We start from the raw sequence: 16,626 nt of genomic DNA on the forward strand, positions 1-16,626 counted from the left end.
CGGTGCCTCTACAGCCACACTTGAGATGGCGGCCGGAGGCGGGGCCAAGGCGGGGCATGCCCGGCGCGGTGACGTCAGCGCGCTGCGTATCGGCAGGTGGAGGGAGAAGGGAAAGTTTGGCCCGTGCGTGGGGCTGGGGTGGAGGGCGGGACAGAGGGGTTGGGCCCAGGCGAATACCCTGTCGCTGCTGCAGCGGAGGCCGAGGCCGGGACCTGAGCCGGGCAGGGAGTGCCGGTCGCCGAGGAGCAGGAGGCGAGGTCCGCCGGAGCTTCAAGCCCCCGCCGCTCTACCGCGCGGTGACCCCGCGCCCAGACGCCGTCCGACCCGTGGTTGTTCCCGAGGCGGTTGGTGGGGGCGCGGCGGCGGCGGCGGCGGCGGCGGTTGGGGGTGGGGAGAGGCGCGGCGAGGAGACGAGAGGTCAGCGAGTTTGAGGGAGGATCGCGAGCCGTGCAGCCGTCATGTCCGAGGACTCGAGCGCCCTGCCCTGGTCCATCAACCGGGACGATTACGAGCTGCAGGAGGTGATCGGTGAGCGCTGGCGCCGCTGAGGGGGGAGGCGCCGCGCTGGGCGGCGGGTGACACGCGGGAACGTGGGGACCCGCGGGAGCTCGGGGAGCCCAGGACTCACGGATACTCGTGGGCGCTCGTGGGGCCCGGGATTTGTAGGGCGCGTGGGTGAGGCTGTGGGTGAGGCTCTGGGTTTGTGCAGCGCGTGCGAAGCGGGGAGGGGATTTTGTGGCGAGCCTGTGAGGCCGGCGGGATGGGGTTTGAGCGGCTCGTGAGAGATTTAGGTAGTGCCAGATACTTGAACCTGAGCGTTAGATGGGTTTGGGAGGGGAAGAAAAGTGCAGGCACAGGACAGGCCTTTAGCAGGCTGTGTGAGAAATAGGCTGTTGGAATTGTGGGCACAGCCACCTATTTGGGGGATTGTGGGACGGGGGCTTTAGTTCATTCCCGCGCGGGTGTGAGATCACTTGTGTGCCCACGAAGTGCCAAACATTACTGGGGTGGAGCTGGGGATTCTCTCCGGATGAAGCTGAAGGTACCGGGCACCGAGACAACGTAGGCACAACTTCCCACTCTTTGGGAGTGACTTTCTGGTCAGAGAGGTAGACATTGAATAACCAGACAAATGAAAAGAATTTCAAGGTTTGGCAAGTGCTAGGAAGGAAATAAACAAGATGTTCTGATAGAGAGTGACCTGAAGACCTAGTTAGTGTGATTTCAAGGAAAATTCTTTTTCGGAGGTATTGACATTTAAGTTGAGCGCTGAAGGATGAGTCGTCTTCGGATTCCAGGGAAGAGTTTTCCCTGCTGAGGGATGAGGAAGTGCAAAGGTCCTGAGGAGGGAAAGAGCTTGATGTGTTTCAGGACCTGAGGGAACACTGGCACGGATAGAAAGGGATCTTATCAGGCTTAGTAAGGATTTTGGAATTTTATTCTAAGTGTATTGGAGGGCTTCAGGCAGAGACAGGACGTCATCTGAGGGATCTGGCTGCTGTGTGGAGTGGATTTGAGGTCCAGGAATACCAGTTGGCCGAGACCAAAAATTGCACAAAGGTGGATTGTAATTCTCAGGCACAGTGATGGGGGGAGGGTGGGGACTTGGGATGAGGGGAGTATTTGTTGGACAACAATAATCCAGTGACTTTAGAAATCAAAAGGGGGTGGCTTTAGCTACACAGAAGCTCAATCTCACTGACATGAGCAGACCCCTCTGTATTGGAGGAAGGAGATTGTCTGCTTTGCTAGATCAGCATCCTGTCCTAAAATTAGTTTTATAACAAAGACTGGCTGAAAGCTCTTTAGCTGCCTTAGAGGTGTGTTTATTGCAACGTGGCTGTATTTCAGAGCAACTTTATCTCATGTATATATATAAATATATATTTTTTTCTTTTTTTTGCCTCTTGTTTCAAAACAAATCTGGGCTAAGTTTTATCTGAAAGAAATCACATCTTTTTCCTTAAGCCACATCGTGGGTGTCCTTTCTGGATATTTGACATACACTGGTTGGTTCTAAAGACAGCTCGCTAGGTGTCTGTCTTGATTGATTGCTTCTGGGTCCTTCAGTCAGTTTCACACTGAAGAAAGAAATTAAGTGAGAGATTTCAAAATGATGTCTGAAAAGTAAAGGAAGGGGATCCTCATCATTGTTTTAGAAGAGAGTTTTGCTTCCTTTCTGGGAAAGTATACATCTTTCTGTGGTCATTTTTTATGCCTAGCCATTAAGGTGGCATAGGGTTCTAGATATTTAAAGACTTATTAATTTGGGATTCTCAAGCCAATAGGGTGTCTGTAAGTGGGCAAAAGAGAGTCTTAGTCCTCTGGGATTGGGTTAGTTTTCATCTCATTCTTAAAGTGGGCCATGCGTAAAAGTTTACTCCAGTGTGATTTGACCATCTTAGGTTTTTTGTTTTGTTTAAATTTTTAAATTTTTTATAAACATATAACGTATTTTTATAATCCCCAGGGGTACAGGTATGTGAATCGCCAGGTTTACACACTTCATAGCACTCACCATAGCACATATCCTCCCCAATTGACCATCTTAGTTTTAAAAGTAACTTTAGTGAGGTATTATTTACTGCTATAAAATTCACCCATTTTTAAGTACAAAATTCTGTGGTTTTTAGTAGATTTACTGTGGTGTGCACCAGCCAGTATAATAAGTTTTAGAATATTTTCATCACCCAGTAAGATCCTTGTGCCTGTTTACAGTTAATCCCTGTTCTATCGCCCAACCCAAGGCAACCACAAATCCTTCTGTCTCTATAGGTTTGCCTTTTCTGGACATTTTTCTGTAAATGAGATCATAATAACATATTGTCTTTTGTGTTTGGCTTCTTTCACTTCGCATAATATTTCTTCATTTGTAAAAACAATTTTACTGGGTTATAATTTCTATACCACAGTCCACCTGTATAAGTGTACAATTGTATAATTTTTTAGTAAATTTACAGTGTTGTTCAATCATCCCTACAATCCAATTTTAGAACATTTCCATCATTCCAAAAAGATGCCTCATGTCCATTTCAGTCACTCCCTGTTCCCACCCCCTGCCGCAGGCAACCACAAAACTACTTTCTGCTGCTATAGATTTGCCTTTTCTGGATATTTCATGTAAATATAATCATATGATATGTGACCCTTTATGGTGGTTTCTTTGACTTGCCATGTTTTCCGAAATTCATCGATATTATAGCCTGTTACCAGTACATTATTCCTTTTTATTGGATACCACGTGATGAACATTGGCTTGTTTCTGCTTTTTGGCTATTTGGAATAATGTTGTTATGAGCATTCACTCAGCAGATCTTCATGTGAACATGTTTCCTTTTCCTTGTGTGTAATTTCTGGGTCAATGGTAAATTTATGTTTAACTTTTTAAGAACCTGATAAACCTTTTCAAAATGACTGTCATTTTTCATTCCCACCGGCATGTATGAGGGTTCCTATTTATCTTTGTCAGCTTTGTTGTCTTTGATTATAGCCATCCTAGTGGGTATGAAGTGGTATCTGGTGGTTCTGTTTTGCATTTCTTTAATGACTAATGATGGTGAGTGTCTTCATGTGCTTATTTACTAGCTTTTCATCTATCTGCTTTGGTGAAATGTCTATTCAGATGTTCTGCCCACTTGGGTTGCCCCTGGGTTATTTTCTTATTGAGTTATAGGGCGTGTGTGTATGTGTTCATTTGGTTGTCAGTCCTTCACCTGATACATGATTTCAAATATTTCTTCCCCTGGTCTGTAGCTTGTGTTTTCATTTTCTTAATAGCGTCTTTTAAAGCAAAGGAGTTTTGAATTTTGACAAGTTTTAATTATCCCTTTTTCTTTATTGATTGTACTTTTGGTGGCGTATCTGAGAAATTTTTACTAATCCAACTTCACAAAGATTTTCTTTCCTGTGTTTTCTCCTAAGTCTTACAGTTTTAGCTTTTACATTTAGACCTCCAAGACATTTTGAGTTGAATTTTTAAGGTATGGTGTGAGGTAAGATGAACCATCTTGTTTCACAGATGAAGACAGTGGGGGCATAAAAAGGTAAAATGACCTTCTAAAGCCATAGAGCTAATTACTGGCACAGCTAATACCTGTGTCCGACTCTCCTGTTGCCTAATTCAGCATCCTTGTTCTATGTAGAAATTTGATTTCTATGTAGAAATTTGATTTCTGAAAGTTTAAGTAAAATTAATTAAGGGAAATATCCTTACAATGAAAGATCAAATAGGAGCAGATATTTTGAAGGTGACCCTTTTGGATGTAGTAGAATTTTTCTTTTGTGTATCCTATTTTAGTTTTAAATGTCACCCCCTCATTTGTAAGTTCCTGAAAGTTCCTAATATCCTTCCATTCCACTCCCAATAGGGAGGGGAAAAATTTTTTTTCCTTGAACTGTAGCTTACTATATATTATTGTAGATAATGTATTATATCATGATATACAATATATACACTATATAAAATAATATAATATATTATATATGTAATGTTATAATAATATAGCCTCAACAAGCAGGTGTTTTTTTTTAATTAGTTAATTAATTTATTTGACAGAACGGCAGGCAGAGGGAGAGGGATAAGTAGGCTCTCTGCTGAGCAGGGAGCTGGATGTGGGGCTTGATCGCAGGACCCTGGGATCATGACCTGAGCTGAAGGCAGCCGCTTAATCGACTGAGCCGCCCAGTCACCCAAAAGTCGTGTACTTATTCTGGATTTGCTTCCGTGCTGAAATGTTTGGAATAAATGTTTGGAATAGTATTTTGAAATAAGCTATAATCTTCAAAATGAATCTTTGTGATTTCTTCAGATTACATGTCATTTTTTTCAGGAAACGTGATTGGCATTCAGAAAAAAAACATTTGGGGGATCATTTGAATTTTCTCTTTTCAAAGAACTGTATTTTAAGGCAGTGGTTAAGTGATGCCTCCTTTCTGATCAAAGCACGTGCATTTATTTGAAATATAATTTTTTTTTTTTACACTTTCTGTTTAGCCTGTGATATTTGTAGGGTTGGTGCACCTGGATGGCATAGTCAGTTGGATGTATGACTTTTGGTTTTGGCTCAGGTCTGATATCAGGGTCATGGGATCGAGCACCTTTTTAGGTTCCATGCTCAGAGCAGAGTCTGCTTGGGTTTCTGTCTCCTTCAGGTAACACCCCCCCCAACTCTTGCTCTCTTTCTCAAATAAGTCTTTTTTTTTTTTTTTAATTTTATTTATTTATTTGAGAGAGAGAGATTGAGTGAGAGCACTAGCCTGGGATGAGAGGCGGAGGGAGAAGCAGACTCCCCTTAGCAGGGAGTCTGACATGGTACTCTGTCCCAGGACCCTGGGATAATGGGTCATGGGATCATGACCTGAACTGAAGGCAGATGTTTGACTGACTGAGGCACCCAGGCATCCTGAATAATTTTCTTTTTTTTTAAGATTTTGTTTGTTTATTTGAAAGAAAGAGACACAGCGAGAGAGGGAACATAAGCAGGGGTAGTGGGAGAGGGAGAAGCAGGTTTTCTGCTGAGCAGGGAGCCTGATAAGGAGCTCAGTCCCAGGACCCTGAGGTCATGATCTGAGCCGAAGGTAGATGCTTAACGACTGAGCCACACAGGCATCCCTATCCCTAAATCTTAAAAAAAAATATATATATATATTTGTAGGGTTAAGTTGTTTCTCACATTCTGTTTCATGTTCTTTCTTTCTGAGAAAATCCTATAGTGAAAAGAAAAATTCCCTTCCTAGAAAAGCATACAAATTGGGAATTCAAAGGACTTCCTTTTGAAGAATTGTATCATCTTAAGCATACTTTGGCAACATTTGAAGTTCTTTAGTATGATTACTTGTAAAAGGTGTTAGTAGTATTGTCAGTATCGCTTACTCACCTTTTCAGTGTTTTTGAGCTCCTTCCTAACCATTATTATTGTATTAGAATTTCTGACCAGGTGTTGTACTGTATTTGACATATGTTGAAGCAGCTGGAAGAGTATGGTCTTAAGGTTGTGCTGACCTAGATTCAAATCCTGGCTTTACCTTTTTGTTACCTATGTGATCTTGGGCAATTTATATAACTGATTTTAGTTTCAGCTTTTTGTCTATAAAATCGAGATAATGGACTTAAATCATTGGGGCTGTTATGTAGATGAAGCATAATTTTGTAAGAAAATGTTTAGTTTGCATTGAATACTTCTTTTAAAAAAAATTATTTATTTATTTGACAGAAAGAGATATCACAAGTAGGTGGAGAGGCAGGTAGAGAGAGAGAGGAGGACCCAGTCTTCTCCCTGAGCAGAGAGCCTGATGGGGGCTCGATCCCAGGACCCTGAGACTATGACCTGAGCCGAAGGCAGAGGCTTAACCCACTGAGCCACCCAGGCGCCCCCACATTGAATGTTCCTTAACATAATGGTTTTTGTTATCTCTTTTTTCTCCTCCTTACGTTTTGTAATTTTTGATATTACCATGAAATATGAAATACTGTGTGATTTGTTGTAATGCTTATTGGAACATTACTGCATCTTTTTTTCCCTAGATCTTTATTAAAGTTTAGATGGATTTCAGGATTTACGGTGGACATGATAGTATAGCTTCATAAGACCCTGCCACCTGTGATATTGTCAACAATATGGTATGATGGCAGATAGAGAAAACAGTCTGGCAGTGGCTGTGCCATGTGCCTTTTATTTTTCTACATCTTGAAAAATCCCTGTAAGTATTCACTGTTTACCTTGGATCAGATTTAGAAAATTGTTCATTAAGATCTGTTTTTAATAAGGTATGATTTACCTAGCTTTGATGTTTGGTGAGGGCAACTCATTAGCTTTATTTTTTTTTTTTTTAAGATTTTATTTATTTATTTGACAGAGATCACAAGTAGGCAGAGAGGCAGGCGGGGGGTGGGGGGGAAGCAGGCTCCCTACCAAGCAGAGAGCCCGATGTGGGGCTCAGTCCTAGGACCCTGGGATCATGACCCGAGCTGAAGGCAGAGGCTTTAACCGACTGAACCACCCAGGTGCCCCCATTAGCTTTATTCTCTACCTTCCTCTCTCCTTTTTTATTTTCTTTATTCACTAGCCATACATTTTGATGTCCGAAAGTAATGGTTGTCAGTTCCAGGTTGTCAGATTCTAGGATCTCACCTCTAGCCTCCATAAATGTGAAAGACATGCTCTATCAATAAAATGATGCTTAATGCTTAGTGTATTTTCTCCCCGTGGTTGGGAGACTTCACTATGGTGATATTATCAGTGAAGGCCAGCGTTGGGCCAACAAATTCATAGGGCTGTATCAGGTAGGGCTTGCATTGGCTGCATGTGATGGATAACATATAATAGTGGCTTAATAAAATACCTTTTTCCCCTTCTGTAACTGGAGTGGCAGCCTCTGTGCCCTAATTAAGCACGCAGGCCCCTAGTTTCTACTCCACTGCACTTAGCACGTAACTCTCATTCTCATAGTTGCAGCATAGTTGTACTCCTAGCCTCATTCTTGTGTTCCAGGCTGGAAGAATACGGCAAAAGGACAAAGGCATGTGATGACTGAATTGGCTCCCTTGCAAAGAACTTTCTTTACTTGAAGTCTTACCCAGTGACTTCCATTTCTAGTTTATTGGCCAGAACCATGTAACTTGGCCATTTGCAAGGGAGGCTATGAAATAAAGCTTGCTGGGCACATTATTACTTCAGACAGAATAGGTTAAGGTTCTCTTATTAAAGAAGAAGGGAAAATTGTATGTTGGATAGGCAACTAAAAATGTTGGCTTTGGTGGTTTTTATAAATTAAAATAGTTAAATAATACATTATGAGTAAATACTTTAACCATAGTAAACAGTTAATAAATGTTAGCTTTAAGGAGGTAGTTGCTTACCCGTTAAGAGCATGGTATTGAGTCATCATGTATTTCTGGTTTCTAGACCCATCTCTGCCTCTTAGTAGTTTATGATCTAAGTCTTATTTTTATAATTATTATTATTATTGTATTAGATGAAAAAATTGAAATGCAAGTAAAGAAAGTTTTCAGCATAGTACTTGGCACGCAGAATAAGTGTTTGATAGATGTTAATGCTCATGATGGTAATAATGAGCTCATGCCCATGAAGACTGGGCCATTTTTGTGTTTGCTCTGCCTTAAATGGGTAATTTTTTCCTTGAAAATATGTGTCACTGCTTGGCCAGTTCATCTAGTCAGCAAGTATTTATTGAACTTCTGTTGTGTGCCAGGTACTGTTCTGGATGCTTGGGATACAGCAGTGAAATCCCTTTGGGATACAGCAGATGTAAATCCCTTTTTTATGGAGTTTAGAATCTAGTGGCGATAAAGGACAAAAATCAAGCAGAGAAAGGGGTTGGAGACTGCTAGGGGTAGAGGTGAGTTTTTGTTTTGTTTTGTTTTAAAGATTTGTTTATTTTAGAGAGATAGAGTTGTGGGAGGGGCAAAGCCAGAGAGTCTTAAGCAGACTCCGCACTGAGTGCAAAGCCCAACCAGGGCTTCATCGCAGGACCCTGAGGCTATGCCCTGAACCCAAATCAAGAGTCAGAAACCCAACCCACGGAGCCACCCAGTTGCCCCTAGAGGTGAGTTTAAAATAAGTCAGGGAAGCCTCACTGAGCAGATGACATTTGAGAAAAGACCTGAAGGAGTTGGAGAAGTGAATATTATGGTTATCTGCAGGCGGCTTGCTCCAGGCAGAGGGAGCAGCAGAAGTGAACACCTGGAAGTGGAATAGAAGCATGCTCATGTGACTAAGGAATAGGAGGCAAGAGTGGCTGGAGCAGAGTGCAACGGGGTGAGGAGGCAGATGGGAAGAGACCAGAAGAGTAAGGCGGTACGGTTGCATCGTCCTGACCATAAGATGGGGTGAAGCCGTAGAAGTCATTATGGGTACCTAGCTTTTGCTTTGAGTAAGAATGAAAATCATTACAGGGTTTTGAGCAGGGGATTAATATAACTGTGTTTCAGAAGGATAACTCAGGCTTCTGTGTAGAGAATAGTTTTGTAAGGGTGCAGGGGTGGAAGGAGAATTTATCCAGTGGAGGGGGGTAGTATTGGAGGTGGTGAGAAGTAATCAGATGCTGGATATAATATACTTTGGAATTAGAGAGTTGCCATTGGTTTAGATGTGAAAAGATTCTAAGCGTTTTGGCTGGAGCATCCGGAAGGATGGAGTTACCATCAGTTGAGATGAGAGATTACCAGAGTGAACAGGGGACAGAGAGATGATTCATTACAAAACCATCATGCTGTGTGAATAATTACTCAAAGCATATGGCAGTGTGTCTTATTTTCATCTTTGTATGGAGAGAATAGCATGATTTTCATGATGACTGTTCTTACAGCTGTTTTACCAGTTCTAGGAGCTTTAATTTTCAGCATGATGCTGATAAGAGAAAAGGGTTTTCAAAATTGTAATTTCCTTGTATTTTCCTTGATTTAGGTGACAGTGCCTTAATCATCCTTCAGAATGAAGAGTCTGGCCTGGCTTTTTTTTTTTTTTTTTTTAAGATTTATTTATTTATTTGACAGAGATCACAAGTAGGCACAGAGGCAGGCAGAGAGAGAGGAGGAAGCAGGCCCCCCGCTGAGTGGAGAGCTTTATGCGGGGCTCAATCCCAGGACCCTGGGACCATGACCTGAGCTGAAGGCAGAGGCTTTAACCCACTGAGCCACCCAGGCGCCCCTGGCCTAGCTTTTTAATTGAATGCAAAACCTTACTAAAGAACACTTTAAAAAAATTAAAAAATAAAATAGAAAAGAACACTTAAAATCTTTAGAATATGTATCTGTTATAATGATGGCTGGCCAAAATTTGGAGGAAATTTATTCTCAACTGATTTTATTTATTTTTTTCCCTCATGCTTAGGAATAATGTCCATTTTTAACTTTCTTTCTTAAATTTCTGGGTCTTCTAAAGTGGCCAGATAATAAAAATTTTTTTAGTCCTCCTCATGCCTTTGGGCATCTCCTTTTCTGTCTTGAGGGATGAAGTTACCCAATTTGAAGAGTTTTAGGAGAATTCATATTTTTGTATACTTAGTCCAGTCTGTATGTAATGTATGTTAAGACTACAGTTGAAGAGCTCACTAGGCGGGGTGCTTAGGTGGCTCAGTGGATTAAGCATCTGCCTTTGGCTCAGGTCATGGTCCCAGGGTGCAGGGATCAAGTCCCACATCCAGCTTCCTGCTCAGTGGGGAGTCTGTTTCTCCCTCTGCCTGTCCCATCCCCAGTCTGCTTGTGCGCGTGCTCTCTCGCACTCACTCACTCTCCCTCAAATGAATAAAATCTTAAAAAAAAAAAAAAAAAGAGCTCACTAGATGATGACAGAAGAGTAGAAGAAATGGGAAGGTAGGGAGTGATGCAGGGTGGATACACAACTGTGTAAAGTATTGAAAGTCTGAATTAGGGTGTATTATTGGAAACTGATTTACATTTTCCATTATATTATTCTTAATATTAGTCCCATGCTTAGTATAGGGCATTAGAGCAGTAGCTTTTACACTTTTAACTAAAATGTTCCTAAGAGATCTCTTTTACAGTTGAATGTGTATTTATACTGAAGTAAAAGTTAATACAAAATACCATTTACTTTTACTATGTGCCATGCATGCTGGTATTTTCTATTTGACTCTATTCACTTTAAGAAAAATGATGGTTGAAACTCTGTAAATTGACTTGTAGTTTTTTGTTTTGTTTTGTTTTCTTTTTTGTTTTAAGATTTAATTATTTGTCAGAGAGAGCACAAGCAGACAGAGTGGCACGCAGAGTCAGAGGGAGAATCAGGCTCCCCACTGAACAAGGAGCCCAAGCAGGACTCAATCCCAGGACTCTAGGATAATGACGTGAGCCAAAGGCAGCTGCTTAACCAATTGAGCCGCCAAGGCCTCCCTTGAATGGTAGTTTGAAAATTTTCTCATAAAGGAACATGCTTTAAAGGGATGAGTATTTTTAAAATTTGTATCTCTCTCTTTTTAAAAAATAATTTATTTTATTTTTATTTTAAGTAGGCTCCACAGCTAACTTGGAACTTGAACTCATGACCCTGAGATTAACAGTCCTGTGCTCTACCAACTGAGCCAGCCAGGGGCCCCAAAATTTGTATCTCTAATCCTGTGTTTTCAAAGTCTTTTTAAAAATTGGCGAATAGTTAAAATGATTATAAAGACATTTTAAAGGTATTCTTCCCTATCCTCTTATCTACATTATTGATATTTTCTGTGAGTAAATTTTTTTCTAATGAAGATAAGAACATCATTAGCTGTTCTGAATTAGTGGTATTGAGTTTTTACTGCATTACCATAAGACTTTATGTTAGAACTTCAGAATATTTTTCAATTGCTGAATAATGTTTTGGTATTTGGGGAAAATAATATGAAGGTCAATGAAAGTGATTTATTGTTAGCATGGTGGAAATAGAGCCTGCAAGTCTCTTTTTATCATTAAATGTGGGAAATGCTTATGACTTTGTCTTTTGGCCTTTTATTAAATCACATCTTGCCTCTAGGGAGATTTTTTTTTTTTTTAAAGATTTTATTTATTCATTTGACAGATCACAAGTAGGCAGAGAGGCAGGCAGAGAGAGAGAGGAGGAAGCAGGCTCCCTGCCAAGCAGAGAGCCCGATGTGGGGCTCCATCCCAGGACCCTGGGATCATGACCCAAGCCGAAGGCAGAGGCCTTAACCCACTGAGCCACCCAGGCGCCCCTCTAGGGAGATTTATTAAATGAGTGATTCTTTGTGTAAAAGAAAGGTATTTTAGCATGTAGACAATTATGATTGATAGTACCTCGTTTAGTGTTTCATTATTAATGAAATTAATTCTGTGTTTAATAATGACTAGGAATTAATAACAAACTCCCCAAATTGCTATGTCTGTATTTTTAATGCCAGCATGGTTTTAGTTTACGTATCATATGACATTAGTATGTTTAAAGCTAGTATTTCAGATTTTGTATAAATACACAGTAAATAATCAGTACTTGATTATCCAGGGGTAGAGTAACTGGTTTGAGAGTTAATGCTAGTTAAAAAAAATACCACTAGGTAGCACATTTGCAAAAATTAAAATGAAATGAAAAAGCATCAGGGAGTACATTTACATATTAGAAGACATCTGTTATCTAGGACTGAAGGTACCCTGTAGAGGCCTCATTGTGTCTTCTGTGACTTGAGAATGCCTCTCATCTTAGCCTGACAGATAGTGACCTGCATGATTAGCGTCCTTCCTCTGGGGTTTCCCAGAGTGAGGCAGTAGCCTCTCATTGAAGGCGAGAGAGTTGTTAAATGTTCTAAAGGGATTCCATGAAGAAAGAACTTGAAAAGGAAAGGATGGTAGCGGGAGAATAGTTAATGCCAGGCCCTACTGTACTGCCTAATTCTGTCCCATACTCATGTGCAAAACAAAGGGAGTTCATTGAAGAAGCAGACTGCAAACTATTTCAATAGAAGCCTGTTGGAACCTTCTTATCAAGGAATATGTTAGTAGTCCTAAGCTTTTGTCAAAATAATTCAAGTACATTATTGGATAATGTCATTGAATACACATGTGTTCTTGAATATTGGATTTTATTTGGATTTTGCATGTCATGAGCTTTGTGCATAGTTTTGCTTAGTTTGTTATAGATGTAATTTGGGTTTATCTCTGTCAGTGTTGACTATGGCTGTGTATAGCTTTGGTCAGGGACTTTCAAATGGATTTTGGTATAACAAATTCTGTTGAATTATACAATTGTATATGTAAGTTGTTTTCAAATTTTAATATCTGTAGCACATTTATATTATTAGAAATCTGATGTTATACTTAAAGAGATTTTTTAGTAACAGCTTTATTGAGATATAGTTTACATACTATGAAATTTGCCCTTTTGAAGTGTGAAGTTGTGTATTCATAGAGTTATGCAACCATCACCACTGTCTAATTCCAGAACATTTTCATAGCTCTTGAAACTCCATATCCATTAGCTGTACTCCCTATTTCCCCCTTCCTCTAGTTTCTGGCAACCTCTAATCTATTTTCTGCAGGTATGGATTTGTCTATTCTGGATATTCTACATAAATAGAATCATACCAATATGAAATGTTGGGGTCTGGGAGCAAACGGTCAAGAAAGAATTCTTGGGACTTCTTCATTGCCAAAAAAGGGTGGTTTTATTAAAGCATGGGGACGGGACCTCTAGGCAGAAAGAGCTGCACTGGAATTGTGAGGAGTGATGATTATATAGTTTCAAGTTGGAAGGGATTTAGGGATAGCATAAGTCTCTAAAGAATTTGGAACCAAGGTTTCCAAGACCTTGAGGGGCTAGCTTTGTTAGGAAAAGGTCATTTACTACTGTCCAGTGAAACTTTAGTCATAAGACTCTTCAGATGTGTATCAGTGGGCCATATGCTTGAAAGATGATTGCTAACGTATATCTTGGGGTAGAGATAAAGGTAGTTTCTAAAGGGATTTTTACAGGATCCTAGAGGTCTGGCTAATGTCAAGCTAAGGTTGCCTTTTGCCTTAGCAAAGTATTAACATTGAAGCAGCGAATAAGATCCTTGAGGAAGGTCCGTCAGCCTGTCTCAAGTAGGGCTGTAAGTTGTAAGGAATTTAAATTTTTTTTCTTTTGCCTTTTGTGTCTGGCATATTTACTTAGCGTGTTTTCTTGGGTCATCCATGTTGTAGCGTGTATCAGTACTCAGTTCTTTTTATGGCCGAATGGTATCATCGTATGGATATACCATATCTGTTCCTTAGTTGGAAATTTGGGTTGTTTCCACTTTTTGGCTTTTATGAGTAATACAACTGTGTGAAAGTATTTGTTTTTTGTTTTCTTGAGTATATACATAGGAGTTGAAGTGCTAGATGTGTGGTAATCTATGCTTAACATTTTGAGAACCTGCCAGACTCTTTTCTGAAGCTAGTATGTTACTGTACAGTCCTACCAGCAGTATAGGAGGTTTCTCCACATCCTTACCAATACTTGTTACTGTGTTTTTGATTACAGCCATGAAGTGTTATCTTGCGGTGGTTTTGTGAAGAGAGTTTTAAAATTGAAAACTTCATATTACAAAGTGTTAGTTACTGTAGCTTGTGTGTTAATTTTTATTCTGAAATATTTGAGGGAATATATAAGAACAGTAAGTAGTAATTAATGAAATAACACTGAAATAAATGATAATTACAGAGTGTAAATTTAAATGACTGTGATGTTTGAGACTGACTTTTTTGGATATTTCACTACTGTTAGACCATATAAACAAAGGTAACTCTCAGTTCTTAGTCTTTTTTCATTCCCATATTCTGGTGTTCATGTAAGTTGACTTGTAACTTGAAAATGATTTCAAAATCATTACCAAACTTCTTTTCTTTCCTAGAAAGAAATTTCTGAAATTTGCTAGAAATCCAGGTATCTTCTGGAGGATTTGAATATTTCATTTTAAGATGATGTGGTATTTCTTGGTCTCTCTGATGGGGCCCCCAAATGTGGTATGACAACCAGGTAGAAGCCAGCAGTGCAGGCAATGAAAGGATTCACCCAAGACAGAATAAAGGAGACAGAAGTTTATTGAATATACCACAAAGGAGAAGCAAGATAGAGAGAGGGACAGGGGAGATGGGCAAGGAGGGAGGGGTAGAGATACACACACACACATACAGAGACACAGTGAGAGAGAGACAGAGAGATGGATGTAAGTAGACCATGGTTAATTAGAGCCTATGGGTATTTTGATGTGGGTTGCCCAGGGGCTTGTGGGTCACTGTGGGTCCTTTCTGCATTCCATTGCTCAAGCTTGTTTGCCTAAAAGCAGTCTCTACAGATGATAGAAATGGAAATTACTTCTTCTAGTAATATACATAATAGTATGACTTGTAAATTGGGGAAAATGGACATTTAAGGACAGAATACTGTGTATTTTTGTTTGTGTGTCTTCTGCTGATGATAAGCTCCTCCTCTCACTCTATCTCTGTTAACTACTCTTAATTGTTCCTGTGGATTTTTTCAGAAAACTTTAACACACATATATCCTTTTGTAGAGTGTTTTTCTCTTCGATTTTTTCCACTTAGATATTTAAGTTTTAAAGCCCCAGGTGTTAAATTGCCGTGTACTTATCTTAGATGACCTAATTAGCTCTTTTTTTTTTTTTTTTAAAGATTTTATTTATTTATTTGACAGACAGAGATCACAAGTAGGCAGAGAGGCAGGCAGAGAGAGATGCAGGGAAGCAGGCTCCCCGCTGAGCAGAGAGCCTGATGCGAGGCTGATTCCCAGGACCCTGAGATCATGACCTTGAGGCTAAGGCAGAGGCTCAACCCACTGAGCCACCCAGGTGCCCCTAATTAGCTCTTTTACAGGCTGTCATATGATCCTAGTAAAGTTAATACCTCATTTTCCAAACTGAATGCCCTCCCTGAGAATGTTTAAGTAGTATTTCCCCCCAAATATTGAAAGCGTGTTGCATTTTACATGAAGCATTGTGCTCAAAGTTATTTTTTTTAATATACTGTGCAGTACATAGAGCACTTTTTCTTTCCCTATGTTCCCTTTTGCCTACATTTTATCAAAATGTAGGAAGAGGATGAGAGAAAGGAGGAAAAGGGGAAAAAATGTAATGATTGCTCATTTTTCCTTTTTTAGTGTTTACAATTCAGTTCTTTTCAAGGCTGAGTATTTGTACCAGAGAATGTTTAGTCTGTGGTCATACCAATGATTAAGATAGTGAGAAACCCAATTTTAATGGAATGGGTATAGATGGGGAGTTGGTGAGGGTAATTTTTCCTCATGTGTTTTGGTTAAGATTTAAGTACCTTAAAAGCATTATAAACCTGCCTTATGCCAAATATTTGAGACACAGCAATGTCTTTTAACAGTTTAAACATCTAACAAAAAGATAAAGGGTGAAGAAATGAATAATAGTGATATTTATTGAGCATTTATGTGCCTCTGGCACACAGGCAGGACATGAAGACTTAACTCTGGTAATGGCAGTGGGGCTGAAGTTTGAATCTAAGTGTGTTTTGTGGAGCTTCCTGAAGTTGGGTGAGTTACCAGTTGGGCTTTCAAAGGAGGGGCCAGTATGGATTAATACATAGAAAGCAGAGTGAATGGTTTCTACAGAGGCATGGAGATAGGGATAAATAAGTTGCATCTGGAGTGTGGAAAACAAGTTAACTTGTTCAGTTATCCAGTGGTATAGTGTCAGGTAGCTGCTATGGTTGAGTGACCTTATGCAAATAGTGTTTGAAGATTATGTTATTAATGGCCAGATGGGTTGAGGCCTAGGCTCCCCCCCCCAAAAACACAGAACTTAACTAAAATTTTAGTAGTTATATGTATACTGTACCTATTTGTATATGTGTGGTCTGTATAGTTCTCTGCAGTTTTATTACACATGTGCTTTTGTGGAACTACCAGTAAACTCAAGATACTAAACTTTATCCCACCACAGAATTCCCTCAGGCTACCCCTTGATAGCCATACTTAACCCCTTTCTGCATATCCCTATCCCCTGACAACCACTTATCTGTTCTCCATCTTTTTTGTTATTTCAAGAATGTTATATATAAATGGAGTCCTGAAAAAGTGTAACTTTTTGAGATTGGCTTTTTTTCCTCAGCATAATGCCCATGAGGTTCTTCGAAGTAATTGTGTGTATTAATA

At 40.1% G+C, this 16,626-nt stretch overlaps 1 protein-coding gene across 3 annotated transcripts in view; it reads left to right on the top strand.

The window, feature by feature from the left end:
- Nucleotides 1-151: 151 nt before the first annotated feature.
- Nucleotides 152-16,626, top strand: part of LOC111159045 (oxidative stress responsive 1) — a 102,416-nt gene continuing 85,941 nt past the window's right edge. For all 3 annotated transcript variants that reach the window (XR_002641394.1, XM_022521420.1, XM_022521419.1), the window contains exon 1: nucleotides 152-528. Coding sequence is in view for 2 of the 3 variants with exons in the window: in XM_022521420.1 (XP_022377128.1) it covers nucleotides 459-528 (70 nt within the window). In the remaining variant the exon portion in view is untranslated. The remainder of the gene's footprint in view (nucleotides 529-16,626) is intronic.

Source organism: Enhydra lutris, unplaced genomic scaffold (assembly GCF_002288905.1).
Source record: "Enhydra lutris kenyoni isolate GAN:26980312 unplaced genomic scaffold, ASM228890v2 scaffoldscaffold66, whole genome shotgun sequence".
In the NCBI taxonomy this organism is placed as follows: Eukaryota; Metazoa; Chordata; class Mammalia; order Carnivora; family Mustelidae; genus Enhydra; species Enhydra lutris.